This window comes from Gossypium hirsutum, chromosome A10, assembly GCF_007990345.1.
Source record: "Gossypium hirsutum isolate 1008001.06 chromosome A10, Gossypium_hirsutum_v2.1, whole genome shotgun sequence".
Taxonomy (NCBI): Eukaryota; Viridiplantae; Streptophyta; class Magnoliopsida; order Malvales; family Malvaceae; genus Gossypium; species Gossypium hirsutum.
Genome location: NC_053433.1, coordinates 9,429,043 through 9,444,313, shown reverse-complemented (window position 1 = coordinate 9,444,313; position 15,271 = coordinate 9,429,043). Strand labels below are relative to the sequence as shown.

At 36.3% G+C, this 15,271-nt stretch overlaps 1 protein-coding gene and 1 non-coding gene across 2 annotated transcripts; both read right to left on the bottom strand.

The window, feature by feature from the left end:
• Positions 1–1,680: 1,680 nt before the first annotated feature.
• Positions 1,681–3,988, bottom strand: LOC121207931 (uncharacterized). Its single transcript, XM_041078482.1, has 4 exons — positions 3,124–3,988; positions 2,610–3,040; positions 2,261–2,345; positions 1,681–2,003 (listed from the first exon to the last, which is right to left on the bottom strand). Exons 1-4 carry the CDS (start codon positions 3,986–3,988, stop codon positions 1,681–1,683), a joined length of 1,704 nt encoding a protein of 567 aa, XP_040934416.1.
• A 10,975-nt stretch (positions 3,989–14,963) lies between these two features.
• LOC121209061 (small nucleolar RNA R71) lies at positions 14,964–15,069 on the bottom strand. The gene has a single exon (XR_005904178.1). It is a non-coding gene; the product is annotated as a small nucleolar RNA R71 (small nucleolar RNA).
• Positions 15,070–15,271: the final 202 nt, after the last annotated feature.

Genomic DNA, 15,271 nt, shown 5'->3' with positions numbered 1-15,271 from the left:
CACACATCCCATAGAATTACTAAACACTGATAAGTACAGAATTAATGGTCTATCTGGACTAGGCGGAGATAACACTGGAGCATTTAACAAGTATTGCTTAACCTTATCAAAAACATCCTGGCATTCCTCATCCCAAGTACCTCGGTTGTGTTTTCTAAGGAGGCGAAATATAGGATCACATTTCTCGATTAATTGTGAAATAAACCAAGCAATATAATTCAATCTTCCAAGAAAACCCCGAACTTCCTTCTGAGTACGTGGTGGAGGCAATTTTTGTATAGTTCTAACTTTGTCTGAGTCAACTTCTATTCCCTTTTCGCTGACCACAAAGCCTAATAACTTCCCCGACCTAGCTCCGAAGATGCACTTTGCCGGATTAAACTTCAATTGAAATTTCCTTAATCTTAGGAACAACTTCCTCAAAACTTCAATATGTTTCTTCTCTGTTCGAGATTTAGCAATCATGTCATCAACATACACCTCAATTTCTTTGTGCATCATATCGTGAAATAAAGTTACCATAGCCCTTTGGTATGTTGCCCCTGCATTCTTTAACCCGAAGGGCATTACCTTGTAACAAAAAGTTCCCCACAATGTTATAAAGGTGGTTTTATCCATGTCCTCAGGATGCATCTTTATCTGATTGTACCCTGAGAAACTATCCATGAAGGTGAACAACGAATATCCCGCTGTGTTGTCTACCAAAGTGTCTATATGTGGCAGAGGGAAATTATCTTTTGGGCTAGCTTTGTTCAGATCTCTGTAATCAACGCACATTCATACCTTCCCATCCTTCTTAGGGACTGGTACAATGTTAGCTACCCATTCAGAGTACTTCACCTTTTGTAAGAATCCTGCATCAAACTGCTTCTTGATTTCGTCCTTTATCTTCAATACGATATCTGGCCTCATTCTTCGCAACTTCTGTTGGACTGGCTTACAATCCTGTCTTATTGGAAGATGATGCACCACAATATCGGTATTTAACCCTGGCATATCTTGATAGGACCACGCGAAGATATCCTTGAACTCATGTAGCAACTCAATTAGTCATTGCCTTGTGTTCTCGGCAATATGCGTGCTGATTTTCACCTCTTTCCCTTCCTCTAGGGCTACATTCTCTATTGACTCTTTCTCATGGGGCATGATTTGTTTCTCCTTCTATTTTATCATCCTCAATAGATCCGGAGACACATCACAATCTGAGACATCTTCAAAATCCTGAAATTCCTCTAAACACATGTATTGCTCGCGAGAGAAATCAGGATTTGTAATTTTAGTGCTCATGTCATTGATATCTAGGGACCTGTGAAGTATAAAGAATATACAAATAATGAATGAATTTAAGAATGATTATTTATGTGCTATGAATAAAAGAATAAGAATTGCAAAAGTTTAATGGAATATTAGTTGATAAAAATGAAACAATACTCGTTCAAATTGATAAAAGTTATGTTTTATTAAAAAAATAATAGATGATCGTAAGCCCATTCCACAAATGTAATCCTATTACTCCTAGGCCCTAGAGTAACAAGAATGTTTCGAGAATTACTCTGAAAAATTCCTAAAGACTGTAGGAAGTTCCTCCGCAGTCCAATTGTTCAGAGAGCTTCTCGGTTCGTAAGGGCGAATGCCCTCAAGGTTTCCTCGCTCCGATCTTTCGTCGTGTATAGCATTAATCTAATGACTTTCTTCTATAAGTAACCCTCCCGATATAAAGGTTTGGGATATTGGAGGGAATGTCATCGGTTCCCACTCCATTTCTCTTCCATTAAGGCGCGCTCTTCTTCCCTCTTGGCGCTTCTCAACTTCCTTCCTCCTTTGCTTATAGTCTGGCTTGAAGCCTAGAACAAAGCGATCTCTCTTCTCTTTTAATTCTGGGATTTGAGTCCCTCCTTGCAGGTATTTTCCTAACCTTCTTCCTGGTAAGGCTCCTTTTCCCACCATCATTTGTAGAGCCATCCTCGTGGCTCTTGCTATCTTTGGCACTGGTAGCTCACTCCCTTTTTCACAAATTCTAAGGAGTGAAAGGAACACTTAATAGACTCTTCGTCCGTCTCGATATAAGGGGCCTTGCTAGTGACTGGGGCTATTATGTCCTCCTCCGTATTGATGGTTACTAACCGTCCATCCATCACTAACTTTAATTTCTAGTGCAACGATGAGGGCACCGCTCCCGCTGAGTGTATCCATGGCCTCCCTAATAAGCAATTGTAGGAGGGCTTGATATCCATCACCAAGAAGTCTACTTCAAATATACTTGGCCTAATTTCCAAAGGGATGTCAATCCTTCCCATCACCTTCCTTTTTGTACCGTCGAAGGCTCTTACAACATTTTGACATATCTTCATGTGAGAACCGTCAATGGGTAATCTGTTCAATGTAGACAACGGTAGAATATTCAATGTCGATCCATTATCGACGAGCATGCTTGGGAGTGTGTACCCCTTGCATCGAGTGGTGATGTGCAAGGCCTTAGTTGACCCCCTGCCCCCCGGTGGGATGTCATCATCATTAAAGTAGATGAAATTATCCGCACTTATGTTATTCACCAACCGGTCCAGCTTGTTAACGGATATGTCATGGGCGACATATGTTTCGTTAAGCACCTTCATCAATGCATCTCGGTGCACCTCAAAACTCAGAAGTAGAGCTAATATTGATATGCGTGCCGATTGCCTACGCAACTGCTCGACCACGCTATACTCACTATGCTTAAGGAACTTTAGGAATTCCTTAGCCTCCTCTTCCTTTACTGGCTCCTTGACAGGCACTTCAGCCTCTTTCTCCTTCTCCGCACTAACATTCTTTATTTTTGTGGGCTCCTCTCTGACGCCCACCGTATCATACCGCTTCCCACTCCATGTATGGGAACCCTCAGCTTGTACATCCTTAGACGTACTGGCTATACTCTCATCCTCCGGCACTGTCATACTGCAGTCATAACTCCATGGTACCCTCTTGCTATCCTTATAAGGGAAAAGTGTAGGCTTATGAATAATGACCTTGGGCATTATTTGTGCCCCCACTTCATTATTCCCTAGTAGAGAAATAATAATCCTTGGCCGGCTAGTTCATTTCTGCTCATCCTCCAGCATACAACTTGTTTTTCACAAGAGCTACCTTTAAAAATTTGTAGCTCTTTGTTGTCTATAAAGCCTTGCACCAAGGCCTTGAATTCTTCACAATCTTGAACTTCATATCCTTCTTTCTCATGGAACTCACCATAGTTCCTTGTTTCTCTTCTCTCGTTTTTAGAGATTAACATACCTCTCTTCATCATCTCCTCCCAAATCACCTTCATAGGCATCCTCACCTCAACATCTTCCTTCATTCTCCTCTCACTGGCTTCGCCAATGGCATTCACTCCTTGATCGCTATGATTTGACAACGGGTTTTTAGTATTAGGGATATTGTCGAACTTCACTACCCCCATCTTAATAAGCCTCTCTTCAGCCTTCTTAAAACCGGTACAGTTTCCGATCGAATGCCCCGATATTCCAGCATGGTATTCGCATCTGGCGTTTGCGTCATACCATTTAGGATATGGGGGCTGCAATGGTTTCAAGTGAAAAGGAGCAATAACATGTGTATCGTATAAGGTTTGATAAAGCTCACGATACGTCACGGGGATAGGTGTGAACTGCATCCTTTCAGAATTCTGCCTTGTACTCGACTCTTGCCTTTGAAAACTCTGTTGCTCAACCACAGCTGTTTTAGGTTGACCAACTGTGATTGCCTTTGTGTTGAAGGTGCTTGTGTTATTTACTTCACTATCCTTTCTCCTTGGGGCCAATCTTTTGGTTGCTTCCCCCTCAATTTTTCCATCCCTTATGGCATTCTCGATCATCTCTCCCGCGATGACTATATCCGCAAAGATTTTAGTGGTGCTTCCAATCATGTGAGTGATGAATGGAGCCTTTAGAGTGTTGATGAACAACATGGTAGTCTCCTTCTCCAACAACAATGGTTGAACTTGCATTGCCATCTCTCTCCATCTCTGTGCATATTGCCTAAAATTTTCATTAGGCTTTTTCTCCATGTTTTGCAGCGTAATCCTATCCGGAGTCATGTCAGTCACATGATTGTACTGCTGCATGAAGGCTTGTGCAAGATCCCTCCATGAACTTATTTTGGCTCGGCTCAGTTGATTATACCACTTGGTCGTTGCCCCAACCAAACTATCCTGAAAACAATGGATCAATATTTGATCATTGTTTACATAACTAGTCATCCGTCTGCAGAACATGGTAATATGGGCTCCCGGGCAAGTAGTCCCATTGTACTTCTCGAATTCTGGCATTTTGAACTTATGGGGAATAACCAAATCTGGGACTAAACTTCAGTCCTTAGCATCCATTCCCTGACGATTATCAGCGTTTTTTAGTGCCTTAAATTTCTCCTCTAACCATCTGCAACGTTCATCTAATTACCTTGATGATTCGAGTATCATTTCTTCCCTCTCAGTTACATCTAGATCAGGTATAACCGGATTGGCAGGATTGTCTCCAGGATTGAACCTCGAACCAGTTTGAAAGTTCATGGGTATTCCAGCGTCGTCTTGACCCTGTTGAGGCCTTATTGTGACAGACAGACCTCGGGGATATGCCTCAGGTTGGGTCTATACGTGAGGTGGAGTGAAACCAGGAGGATGACTCTTGTTATCCTCTTCAGTGATAGTCATAGGGGCTTTTCCTTTATTTGTTGTTCCCCTCAACAGGTGAGCCATCTCAACCATCATATTCCTTTGAGCCTCCAACATTTGATCCTTCATCTCTTGTTGGATTTTTGCCAATTGCTCCTGTAACTGCTCTTGCATTTCTTTCTGAATCTGCTCAAGTCTTTGATCCATATTCTTTGACTTAGCGCGTGTACCGTAAGGATGTGTTGCTTCCAGATTTTCTTTCTCTTACTCTCTTTCTCCCTATTAATTTTAACTAATTAGGGTCTTTCTATAAATTTGAATGCATATGATGTGATGAGATACAAATGTATGAATGCTAAAAGATATCGATTCTGATTCAGTTTCTTTTTAGAAAACATTATTTAAGAAACAAAAATCTTTACACAAAAAGGATTACAAATATGCCTTTGCCCTCAGGCCCAAGGTTTTAACCCTATCCAACAACAAAGCTAACTCTAGACCTCTATCTGACAATAACTCATATTTTGTACTCAATACATTAGCTTGCGCCGCTAAGTCTTGTAAATGATCAGCAACTTCTCGGATCTGGACTATAGCTTCTCCCATAAGATAATCCCTATCTCCAACTTGATCTTGAAGATGGTGGAGTTCTCCCTTCCACTGTTCTTCTCTTGCCTCGAGCTGCTCAATCCGTAGCTCACAATCTTGTAGTGCTGCTTCCAACCCTCCAATATTGTGCTTCATTTCCTCGATCTTATCCAAGCTTGCCTTTAACTCGATCGCAGAGTTACGACTTTGGTAATGATGAAGAGATCGTCCAAACTCAGCCACCTTAGTTTTTAATCCTTGATTTTCCTTCTCTAGGGCCTGATTACGCGACTGCATCTTTTGGAACTTCTTCTCCCAATACTCGGCTTTGGCTCTTTCTTCTTGAATCTCTTGCTACCACTGCTCTGAAGATTTTCCTAATATGACCCTTTTCAACGGTACCTAGGCCTTCTTGTAGTGCGTCTTTAAATCACCTCAATCTTTCTCGATATTTTTCTTTTCCTTTTTCACCTTCTCGACTTCCATCTTTTGAACATCGACGTCGAGACTCAAGCACATTTTTTCCTCTTCTAGCTTCTTAATCCTCTTTTCAAGCCCCGAATTCTTTCTCTTGTACTCTTACTTCATAACCTCCAACTCTGATGGAATCACTCGTAAGCTCTCCTCTAATGATTGAGCCACCCCCAAAATTGGCCTAGGGACATTATCATTGACTCTCCTACTAAACCACCCTTTATACTCAAGGGTTGACGTCGAGCCTTCGGTCAAGATCTTCATATAGAAAAGGCTTCTTCCAAGCCTCAGAAATCTCTCGCATCCTCTTCCTATAGTGATCTCCTTTATAAGAGAAATCACTCTGAGCTAAACCTTGTGTAGCCGGTATGAACTGCCTCGCTCGATATTGCCTTAGAACAAGCAATGGTGCATATCCAACAACTCTCCAAATTCCCGGTAGAGGGACCCAATCAAAACTGCCACAGCAGTAAAGGACTTCACTAGAAACCAACCAAGGAGCCTTCCACATAACATCTTCCTCTCGAAGATTCCGAAGAATGTCTATCCACCTCTCCTCTAAAATGTCATCTCTCATAGGCATGTCTACTGCTTCCTTTAAGGGAGAATAACCTCAAAGAATACTCGGCAAGGAACCTTATCAAGCTTCTAGAAGTGGCTATGGAGCCAAACTAGAAACAATTGCGCACATCTAATAAATCTACCCTCGCTGGCCCTCCGACATGCACTCAAAGATCTAAATGTCTCAGCTAGGGTTGCTGGTACCGGTGTATTCTACTTACCAATGCAATCGAACAAATCCGCAACTGCCTCATCTATATGCCCCAACGCCTTTGGGAAAATCACCATGACGTAAATACTCAAAGCTAGAATGTCGACCCTTTTCTTTACGTCTGGATGTGTCGATATCAAATCCCTCAAAACGGCCCATGAAACGCACTTACTATCACCCTTTTGCTGCACACGAGCTACAGCCCACTGCTTACTCATCCCAGTAATCATCACCAACTTCTTTGCAAAAGTTGGAAGACTAGCAGGCTTAACATAAGCCTTGTGACCCTGAATCCTCGAGCAACGCAGTAAAGTCGTATACTCCTCCAAAGTAGGTACAAGATCAACATCACCAAATGTAAAGCAACTATAAGCAGGGTTCCAGAACTGTACCATAGCTCGAAACAAGTGCCTATCTACTTTGACGTCTAGCAAATAGGGAAGGTCTCCATAATTCTGATAGAAAAGCTGCTTAGCCTCGTCATTCCATTGGGCCCAAATGTTTCTCAACTCTTGAAACTCATTCTCCGTCGAATTAATACGGGTGAAGTCTCATAACTCTAATGTATGCCCCTCAATGACGCTATCTCCTTTCTCTAATTGGGTTTTCTCTGACCAGGTACAGACAGAGGCATTGCCCTCCATTTTATCAAGATATTCGTTCCCCATTACAAAACATTCTAACCCAGAAATAGAACCGTGAATCGATACATTTGAATGCAATGATAGCTAAACAAAATAAATTAGTATCGTATAAAAGTATAACAAACAAACACTTATAAGGGCAGTTTACTAAAAGTTATCATTATAATCCCTAGGGTAAGCACTTAAATTTCACTATATGAGTTTCAGTTCTAAAGCGAGGGTACCTGAACCAACAGATTCCTCGGTCTCACCTATTATAGGCTCATATAAACCAAGTTCAGTTCAGGGAGACACATTTCCCTATGGCTATGCAGAGATGAAAATCTCACGAAGACATAGGTACAGTATCCCGGAAGCAATCCACTAGCTCATACGAAGGTGAAAACCTCACGAAAGCGTAGCTTCTCACTCCCACTTAAAGGTGCGACCACAGCGGTCATGCGAATGCAATGTGTGCAAATAATATAACAAACATATGCAGCGAGCACATGAAAAGGGATCTTTATCTTTAAATCCTTTCAAATTTTAGCATTAAGACAGAAAGTTATCAATTTTTGGCTTGACTCTCTTATTGTCCCCAGTGGAGTCGCCAAGCTGTCGAAATCCACTTTTAAAAGGCAAAAGGTATTTTGAAAACGGGAGTCGTCACCAACCTTTTAAAGTGTGATTGGATCACCTTATAAAACACTTTGGTCTACGAAATTATGAGAAAACGAGCTCGGGAGTCAGTTACGTACGAGGAAGGGTTAGCACCCTCGCAACGCCCAAAATTGGTACCAAATTGAATAATTTTATCTTAATGTCAAAAGCTTGAAAGAATTTGGCAATAAGATCTCTTTTAAAACCATAATAATTTGAGTTGAAAATCAAAATTCTTTCGTCCCAAAAGAATGCGAACATCACATCCAGCGTGATTGGACACGATATTCTTAAACTTCCGTAACTAAAGATCATCTCGTAATTTGTAAAATCTATTAAAAAGGATACTTTAGATATTTAGACAAACGGGAAATCGTAACCCAGCATGTTAGGGCACTATTCTCCGAATTCCTAAATACAAAAGACATTGCCTTGTTTTTTAAGACTCCTTTGGATTAAATGAAAAATTTTAAAAATGATGATGCATTTAACCTATTACAAAAGATTAATATTGGATTAATTAAACTACGTACTTTAACATTTCATGCAAATATAATGTAGAAAATGGTAAATACGACATAACTCATACAATTCTTTAACATTTCATGCATATATAATCATAAATAATATGAATATACACATTATCATTTCATGCAAAAATACAAAATGGCAAAAAAAAAGAAAAAAAATAATGAATATATCAGTACAAATTAGACATATAAAATAATATTTCATGCGAATATATTTTTCAAAATAACAACATAAAATGATCAATTTTCATGCGAATATATAACAATGAATAAATAACATAAAAATAATAAATAATTTATGGGATGAAATTAGCATGTTAAAACAATATCTAATAAATACAAAAAGGATAGAAATAAAAATAATAAAGAAATGAAATATATTAAGCAATATATAAGTAATAAAAGAGAATTTTTTTAAAAAAAATATAGTAGCTTGATATATTATAAAAAAATAAAATAATGTGTTAAATTGGAACAAAATCTTGTAATAAATTTTAAATATGGACATATAATAATAGTATATATATTAGTTTATAATAATTTACAAATTTAATTTTTATATACTAATAAATAATAAATAATGAAATAATATATATAATAAAAGGAAGATAATACAGGGAATAATATATAATAATATATGATAAGTAATAAAATATATAAATAAAATATAATGAAATATAAATAAATATAATAAATATCATATAAATAAGGATAATATATACATACTATTATTTAATAATAATTTTTAAAATATTTAAAATTCTAGACAATTAATGAATAATAAAATAATACATAATTTATAATAAAATAAAAACATAAGGAATAGTATATATAATAACATATAATATATAATAAAATTTATAAATAAAATGTAAAATAATAATATAAATAATATAATGGATAATATATAAATAATAATATTTTATATAACTAATATTTAAAAAATAAATAATATATAAGGTATTTAATAAATAAATTATGCAAAAATATTTAAAAGGATTAAAATTAAATAAAACTAAAGTTCTGGGCCCATTTTACAATAACCAAAAAAAACTTAGGCATAATTAGAACGCATTCAAAACTACAAGGGACTCCCTGGGCAATTTGCCCTAATCCCAAAACGACGTTGTTCTTCATAATGGATTTTAATGGCTATTAGGATTAAATTGAAACAAATATAAAAGATTAGGGCCAAATTAAAATAAAAATAAAATGAAATTATAAAGATTAAAAATGCTGAAGGACCAATTGGGCAATTAGCCCATCTTCCAAAAACACACGTATCCTACCCGGATCTCGGGTCAACGCGCGGATCCTAGCCTTAGAACGACGCCGTTTTTAAACTTATTGTTTTAAGCAAAACGACGTCGTTTATATGAGGCTATAAAAGCCAAGTTTCAGCCAAAAAAAAAACATTTTAAAATTGATTTTTTTAAAAAAATAGAAGGATTCGCTGAAAGGGGCTGAGAGCAAACCCTCGGAGCTCTGTTGAGCCTCCGTCATCGGGTTCCCACGCGCTCACGCGCCACCGCTGACCTCGCCAAGTACGGCGGTCAGAATACGAATCGTTTCACCCCTTTTTTACAGCAAAAAAAGGTAATCTCTTTTATTTATTTTTATAGTATTTTGCATGCATGAAACATTGATATCTAAGAAAAGAAAAAGGATCACCTTTGTTTTCTGACAAAGTGAAGAAATCTGTAATATTCTCTTGTGCTATTTTTATTTCTTTTTCATGTCCTTAACAGGTTACAAAGAAGGGCTTTTATAGCCCCTTGTAAATCATTACAATCTGGGAAAGAAATCTTTGATTTCTTTCCATATTTTGCTTCTCTTTTCTGCTGCGATTCTTTCCATTTTGCAGATATTAGCAAGGGTCTGGTAATAAACGAGCACTGAAGACGGCACTCCGGCGTTGATTCAGGCGTCAATCCTGGCGTGATACGGAGCCTGGAATCACGGTGGGTCACTGCGAGACGAACGGGCGCGTTTGTTGGGGGCTTGCGGCGCAAATTCTGGAACCTTCCGTTTGCGGCACCTAGGGTTCCAGAAACCCTAGGTCTTCCATCCTCTGTTAAAAAATTGGGCCATTTGGGCCTCGTTCATTTTTTTTTGGGTTAAGGGTGTAATGGAGTAATAGGCTAATTGAGTCTTGGGTTAAGAGTTTTGAGTGTATGTGGGCTACCGATATTTCTTGTAAATGGGCCATAGACAATGTTTAATTTGGGCTATGTATATAGGCTATCAATTTGGCCTTGTAAATGGACTTTTATTTTCCTTTTTTTGTTTTTATATTTATTTACTTTATGGGCCAGGCGAATTTAGGTTATTACAGCTATTATAGACGTCAATAATGGCAATAGAATAGTCTAAAAATAAGAATACACAGATTTTACGTAGAATTTCTTTTAGGAAAAAGTCACAGGGAAATGAGAAGAAATTCACTAATGTTGGCAAATGAATGATACAAGAAGAGTTTCGACTACATCTATTTAAAGGTTGAAAAACTTTATTCTAATCAATGTCAAATAGAAGAAGTGTCGTTCTATACGGATTCTACTTATGTGGCATGGTCGTACCATGAGGGCCAGAGTCGCAACCCTAGTTTGCCACTGTATTTTATTTCTTTAACAAGTGATGGGATTCGGGTCACATAACTCTAACACTTTTCTAGGTGAAGATGATAGCTTTAAGGTTTCAAAAACATGTAGCAAAATTTGGCATCAATATGGTAAATTTTTTAACTCAATTTTTTAGTTTTGTAATTTTTGTGGAAACATTTTTTTTAATATTTTTGAAAAAAATAAATAATATTTTTTATATTTTTAACAATGACAAAACAAGTTTCTTCTTGATATAATTTAAAATTCCCAAAGTCCAATGGATATATCGTAGACCATTTGAGGAGTGTTGGTTTATATGAGGCATTTATGATTAAAAAGTTATTATGATTACTAAAATTGCTTTTCGCCTTGTTGGAAAGATAGAGCCAAAAACACTTACATTCCATTTTCTATGTGAAGAAGCAACTATAACACTAGAAGATGTCACTTTAATAATATGTCTTCCAATTGACAAGCAAGCGATAATCAGAGCTAGTAGCATTGATAAGATTACGAGTGTGACTGGTTGTTGGGTGTTGTTCCATCTAAGAAAGAGAATTAATTAGATGGTAATCAAGTGAAATGCACGTTATTGGAGAGGCTTCTCAAATCAGCCCCTCCGCTACATGCAACTATGGAGGAGATGGATCAATATGCTAGAGTTTCTATGTTTTGGAAGGTAAGATAAATGTTATTTCTAGACAAGTATGGAAACAAAGTTCATACCATGTATCTCCCTTTATTGGAATCTTTTGATACAACTAATACATTTATTTAGGATTCAATGACTCCAACATATCTTTATAAAGCGTTTTGTAGGGAAACTTGATAACCTATTAATGAACTAAATGGCTGTTGTCTGTTTCTTCAAATATAGGCATGGATACGAATATCGTAGTTAGCATTGTGATCTGTTGTATTCATATACGCCAAATTAAGCTCTTTAAACACTTAAAGAGCTTATTCTCGAGTATTTTATTGTGTCATTTGTTATACTTCTGCACTTTATAAATTTCATACTTAATTTTAGTTTTTATCGTGCTTTAATACTTTTATAAATAAAATGCCAAGTATATTCCATTAAGGAATTAATATTTGAGTTGAGCTTGTTTCAGGCACCTAATTGATGCAAAAATGAAAAGAGGAGCTTGAATTGGAGTCAAAGTCGCAACACCAAGATGTTGATATCGTAACACTAATGTTTTTGTCATCAACTAAGGAGTTGGACTTCACCAAATTGCACAATCAAGTGGACTACCTCTAAGGCCATGACAACGAGGACTTGTTGGGTTGCAACATTAGGCCAATGATGTGGCAACACTAGTCACAACCCCCGTTAGAACCTTTGCAGATGAATAAGTCAAATCTCTTGAGGACAATGTCGTGACACCAAAGGGTTGTTGTCACAGCACTGAAACTAAAAGCATCTATTTTAGTAGACTATAGAAGATGTCATGACACCAAGGTATTGATGTCGCGACACCGAACCTTGATGAGGAAAATGCATAAAGGGTATTTTGGAGACAAACCAGTCTCAGTTTAGATTTTAATTGAGGAAAAACCTGTCTTTTGTAGGTTAAATTAGAAAATACTATAAATATCAATTTATAGATCTTTTGGGTAAAAAGCTAAGGGTAAACAATTAGACTTTTTAATTTGTGTATTTTTTATATTTGATTTTCTCTTCTTTTTCCTTTTCCTTTTTAGAACAAATTTTTATTTTCGTTGTTTTATTTCTTTTATTTTGTTAAAGATTTTGTAAATTGATATGGATTAAACACGCATGTTTCATTAGATTTACATCATTGAATGAGCATTTTTTCAACCTTTATCTTTTATATTTTATGTCTACCGTGTGTTCGATAAATTGATTGTGTGGGATTTAAGTTTAATCATGTGTTGAATCATTTTATTGGTTGATTGGTGATTTGTTTACTTAATTGTATTGAATTGCATATTACACTAGAGTTGATGCCTCTAGTGAAAGATTTAGATAGATGACACTGAGAGGTGACTCTTGATAAATGCCAAAAGTAAAATGTTTTAGTCTCAATCTTAATGCGTTTTTTGGATGATTATTTGATTTAAAATGGTGAATTTTATGCTCCTAATTTATTAAATTCATGTTTCTATACTTAGGAGAGCATTTGGGAGAAAAATGAGTGAAAATAAAAAAATCGGAGCAAGTTTCAAGAGCCACATGGATTGGGCCATTCCACACAGGTTGGACACACGACCATGTGAGCCACACGAGCTGCCGCACGGCGATGTGGCAGATTGTGTGGATTTTGTAAACTGTACTCTAGAAACACGAAAAAACACAATTTTTTAGGTTTTTCAGGCATTCTAAGACCTATATATACCAAATATAAGAAGATGGGAGTAAGCTGTTAGATATTATTAAAGAAAACAACTCGAAAAACACCATTGAAGCCGACTCTGAAGCAGATTTCTATCAAGATTGAAGATCTCCTTTTGATTTCTTTGAAGTTCATTATGACTTTTCTAAACAACTCAGAAAACACCATTGAAGCCGACTCTGAAGCAGATTTCTATCAAGATTGAAGATCTCCTTTTGATTTCTTTGAAGTTTATTATGGCTTTTCTTGTTTCTTGTGGTTATACTGTCTTTAAGATGTTTTTATTTGCGATTATAAACTAATTTTCTAAATACCTAATGAGATGAGCCCTAAGATGAATTTTGTTATTTGATTTATGTTTTTACGCAATATATACTTGGATATTGTTTTTAATTATGTGTGCTTAATTCTTGGTTTAATAGTTCTAGACTATTAATCCCTATTTGATCTGCTTGAATCATAGGAAGAATAGACATTTTTTAAGAGTAAATCTAGTATAATTGAGTGGAGTTGCATGCAATCCTAGAAATAGGACGACATAAATCTACGGGATTAGAGTCAAATCTAATAGGGGGATCCATAGATCGAGTTAATGCGAAAATAGAGATTTTAATTAGAAAGAAATTTTAATTAATCAACCTAGAGTCAGTTGTTCTTAGTCTTGAAGAGAGATATTAGTATAATTTAGGGATTTCTATGGATCAATATGTTACGTGAAGAAATTGCGCAATTTAGATTAATAGTGACAGATGAAATCTAGGTGATTTCTTTCTTGGGTATTGTTTCGCTTCTTGGTTATTTACTTAATTATTTTCCTGATTTGTTCTTTGTCATGTTCTTTAGTTAATTTTAGTTTTTAATCAATCACTCCATTTTGTCGATTAAATAATCTTTAGTCTTCGTGGGAATGATATCTATGCTCACAGTAGCTACACTATTAATTGATAGGTGCACTTGTCTTTGTCAATTTTTTAGTTGGTTTACGACTGCATCAAGTTTTTAGTGCCGTTACTAGGGACTAAAATATTAGGAAAATTTTATTTCTATTAATTTAGCTATTTTTTATTTTAATTTTAATATTTTTGTTTTTAATTTAATTTTTTCATTCTAATTTTTCATTTGTTTGCTTCTGACAGGTTCTTTTGGTTTATGACTAGAGGAAACCCGTTGGATCTATTACTTTTTGATAGTAAGATCGACAAGACTAGTAGGAACCATAAAGAGGTTATAGAAGTAAGGCAGAATCAACAGAATATGGTAGATGATCAAGAGGAAAAAGAAATTGTTGTTGAGATGGGTGATAATCAAAATAATCAACTACCTCCTACTGGTCCTATTCCTCAGACTATGTATGATTATGCTAAACTTGCTTTGATTGGGACCGAATCAAGTATTGTGAGACTTACCATTGCTGTAAACAATTTTGAACTGAAGCCGAACACAATTCAAATGGTATAGCAGTATGTTCAGTTTGATGGTTTGCAAGATAAAGATCCCAATACTTATTTGGCTAACTTTCTAGAGATTTATGACACATTCAAGATCAATGGCATTTTTTATGATGCCATATGCTTACATTTATTCCTATTCTCTCTAAGGAGTAAGGCAAAACAATGGTTGAATTCACTTCCATAAGGTTCTATCAAGGCTTGGGATCAAATGGCTAAAAATTTTCTGTTGAAGTGCTTCCCACCGATAAAAATAGCTTAGTTAAGAAACGACATCTCTTCTTTTGTTCAATTTGGTATGGAGACATTATATGATGCGTGGGAGAGATTTAAAGATCTTTTGAGAAGGTGCCCTCGTCATGGGTTGCCTTTGTAGTTACAAGTTCAAATCTTCTACAGCGGTTTGAATCCATCAACTAGGCAATTAATTGATGCAGTAATTGGTGGAACATTGAATAAGAAAGCAACTGAGGAAGCTCAAGAGTTTATTGAAGAAATAGCACTAAATAACTATCAGTGTAAAGTCATAAGAACAAAACTGATGAAAGCAACCAGTGTTTTTAATATA

Coding starts and splice junctions, on each gene's coding strand:
- LOC121207931 (XM_041078482.1), bottom strand. CDS start 3,988: ATGGCAATGCAAGTTCAACCATTGTTGTTGGAGAAGGAGACTACCATG. Junction 3,041..3,123: donor AGAGCTACAAATTTTTAAAG/GTAGCTCTTGTG, acceptor TTTCTCTACTAG/GGAATAATGAAGTGGGGGCA. Junction 2,346..2,609: donor ACCGAGATGCATTGATGAAG/GTGCTTAACGAA, acceptor TCTCACATGAAG/ATATGTCAAAATGTTGTAAG.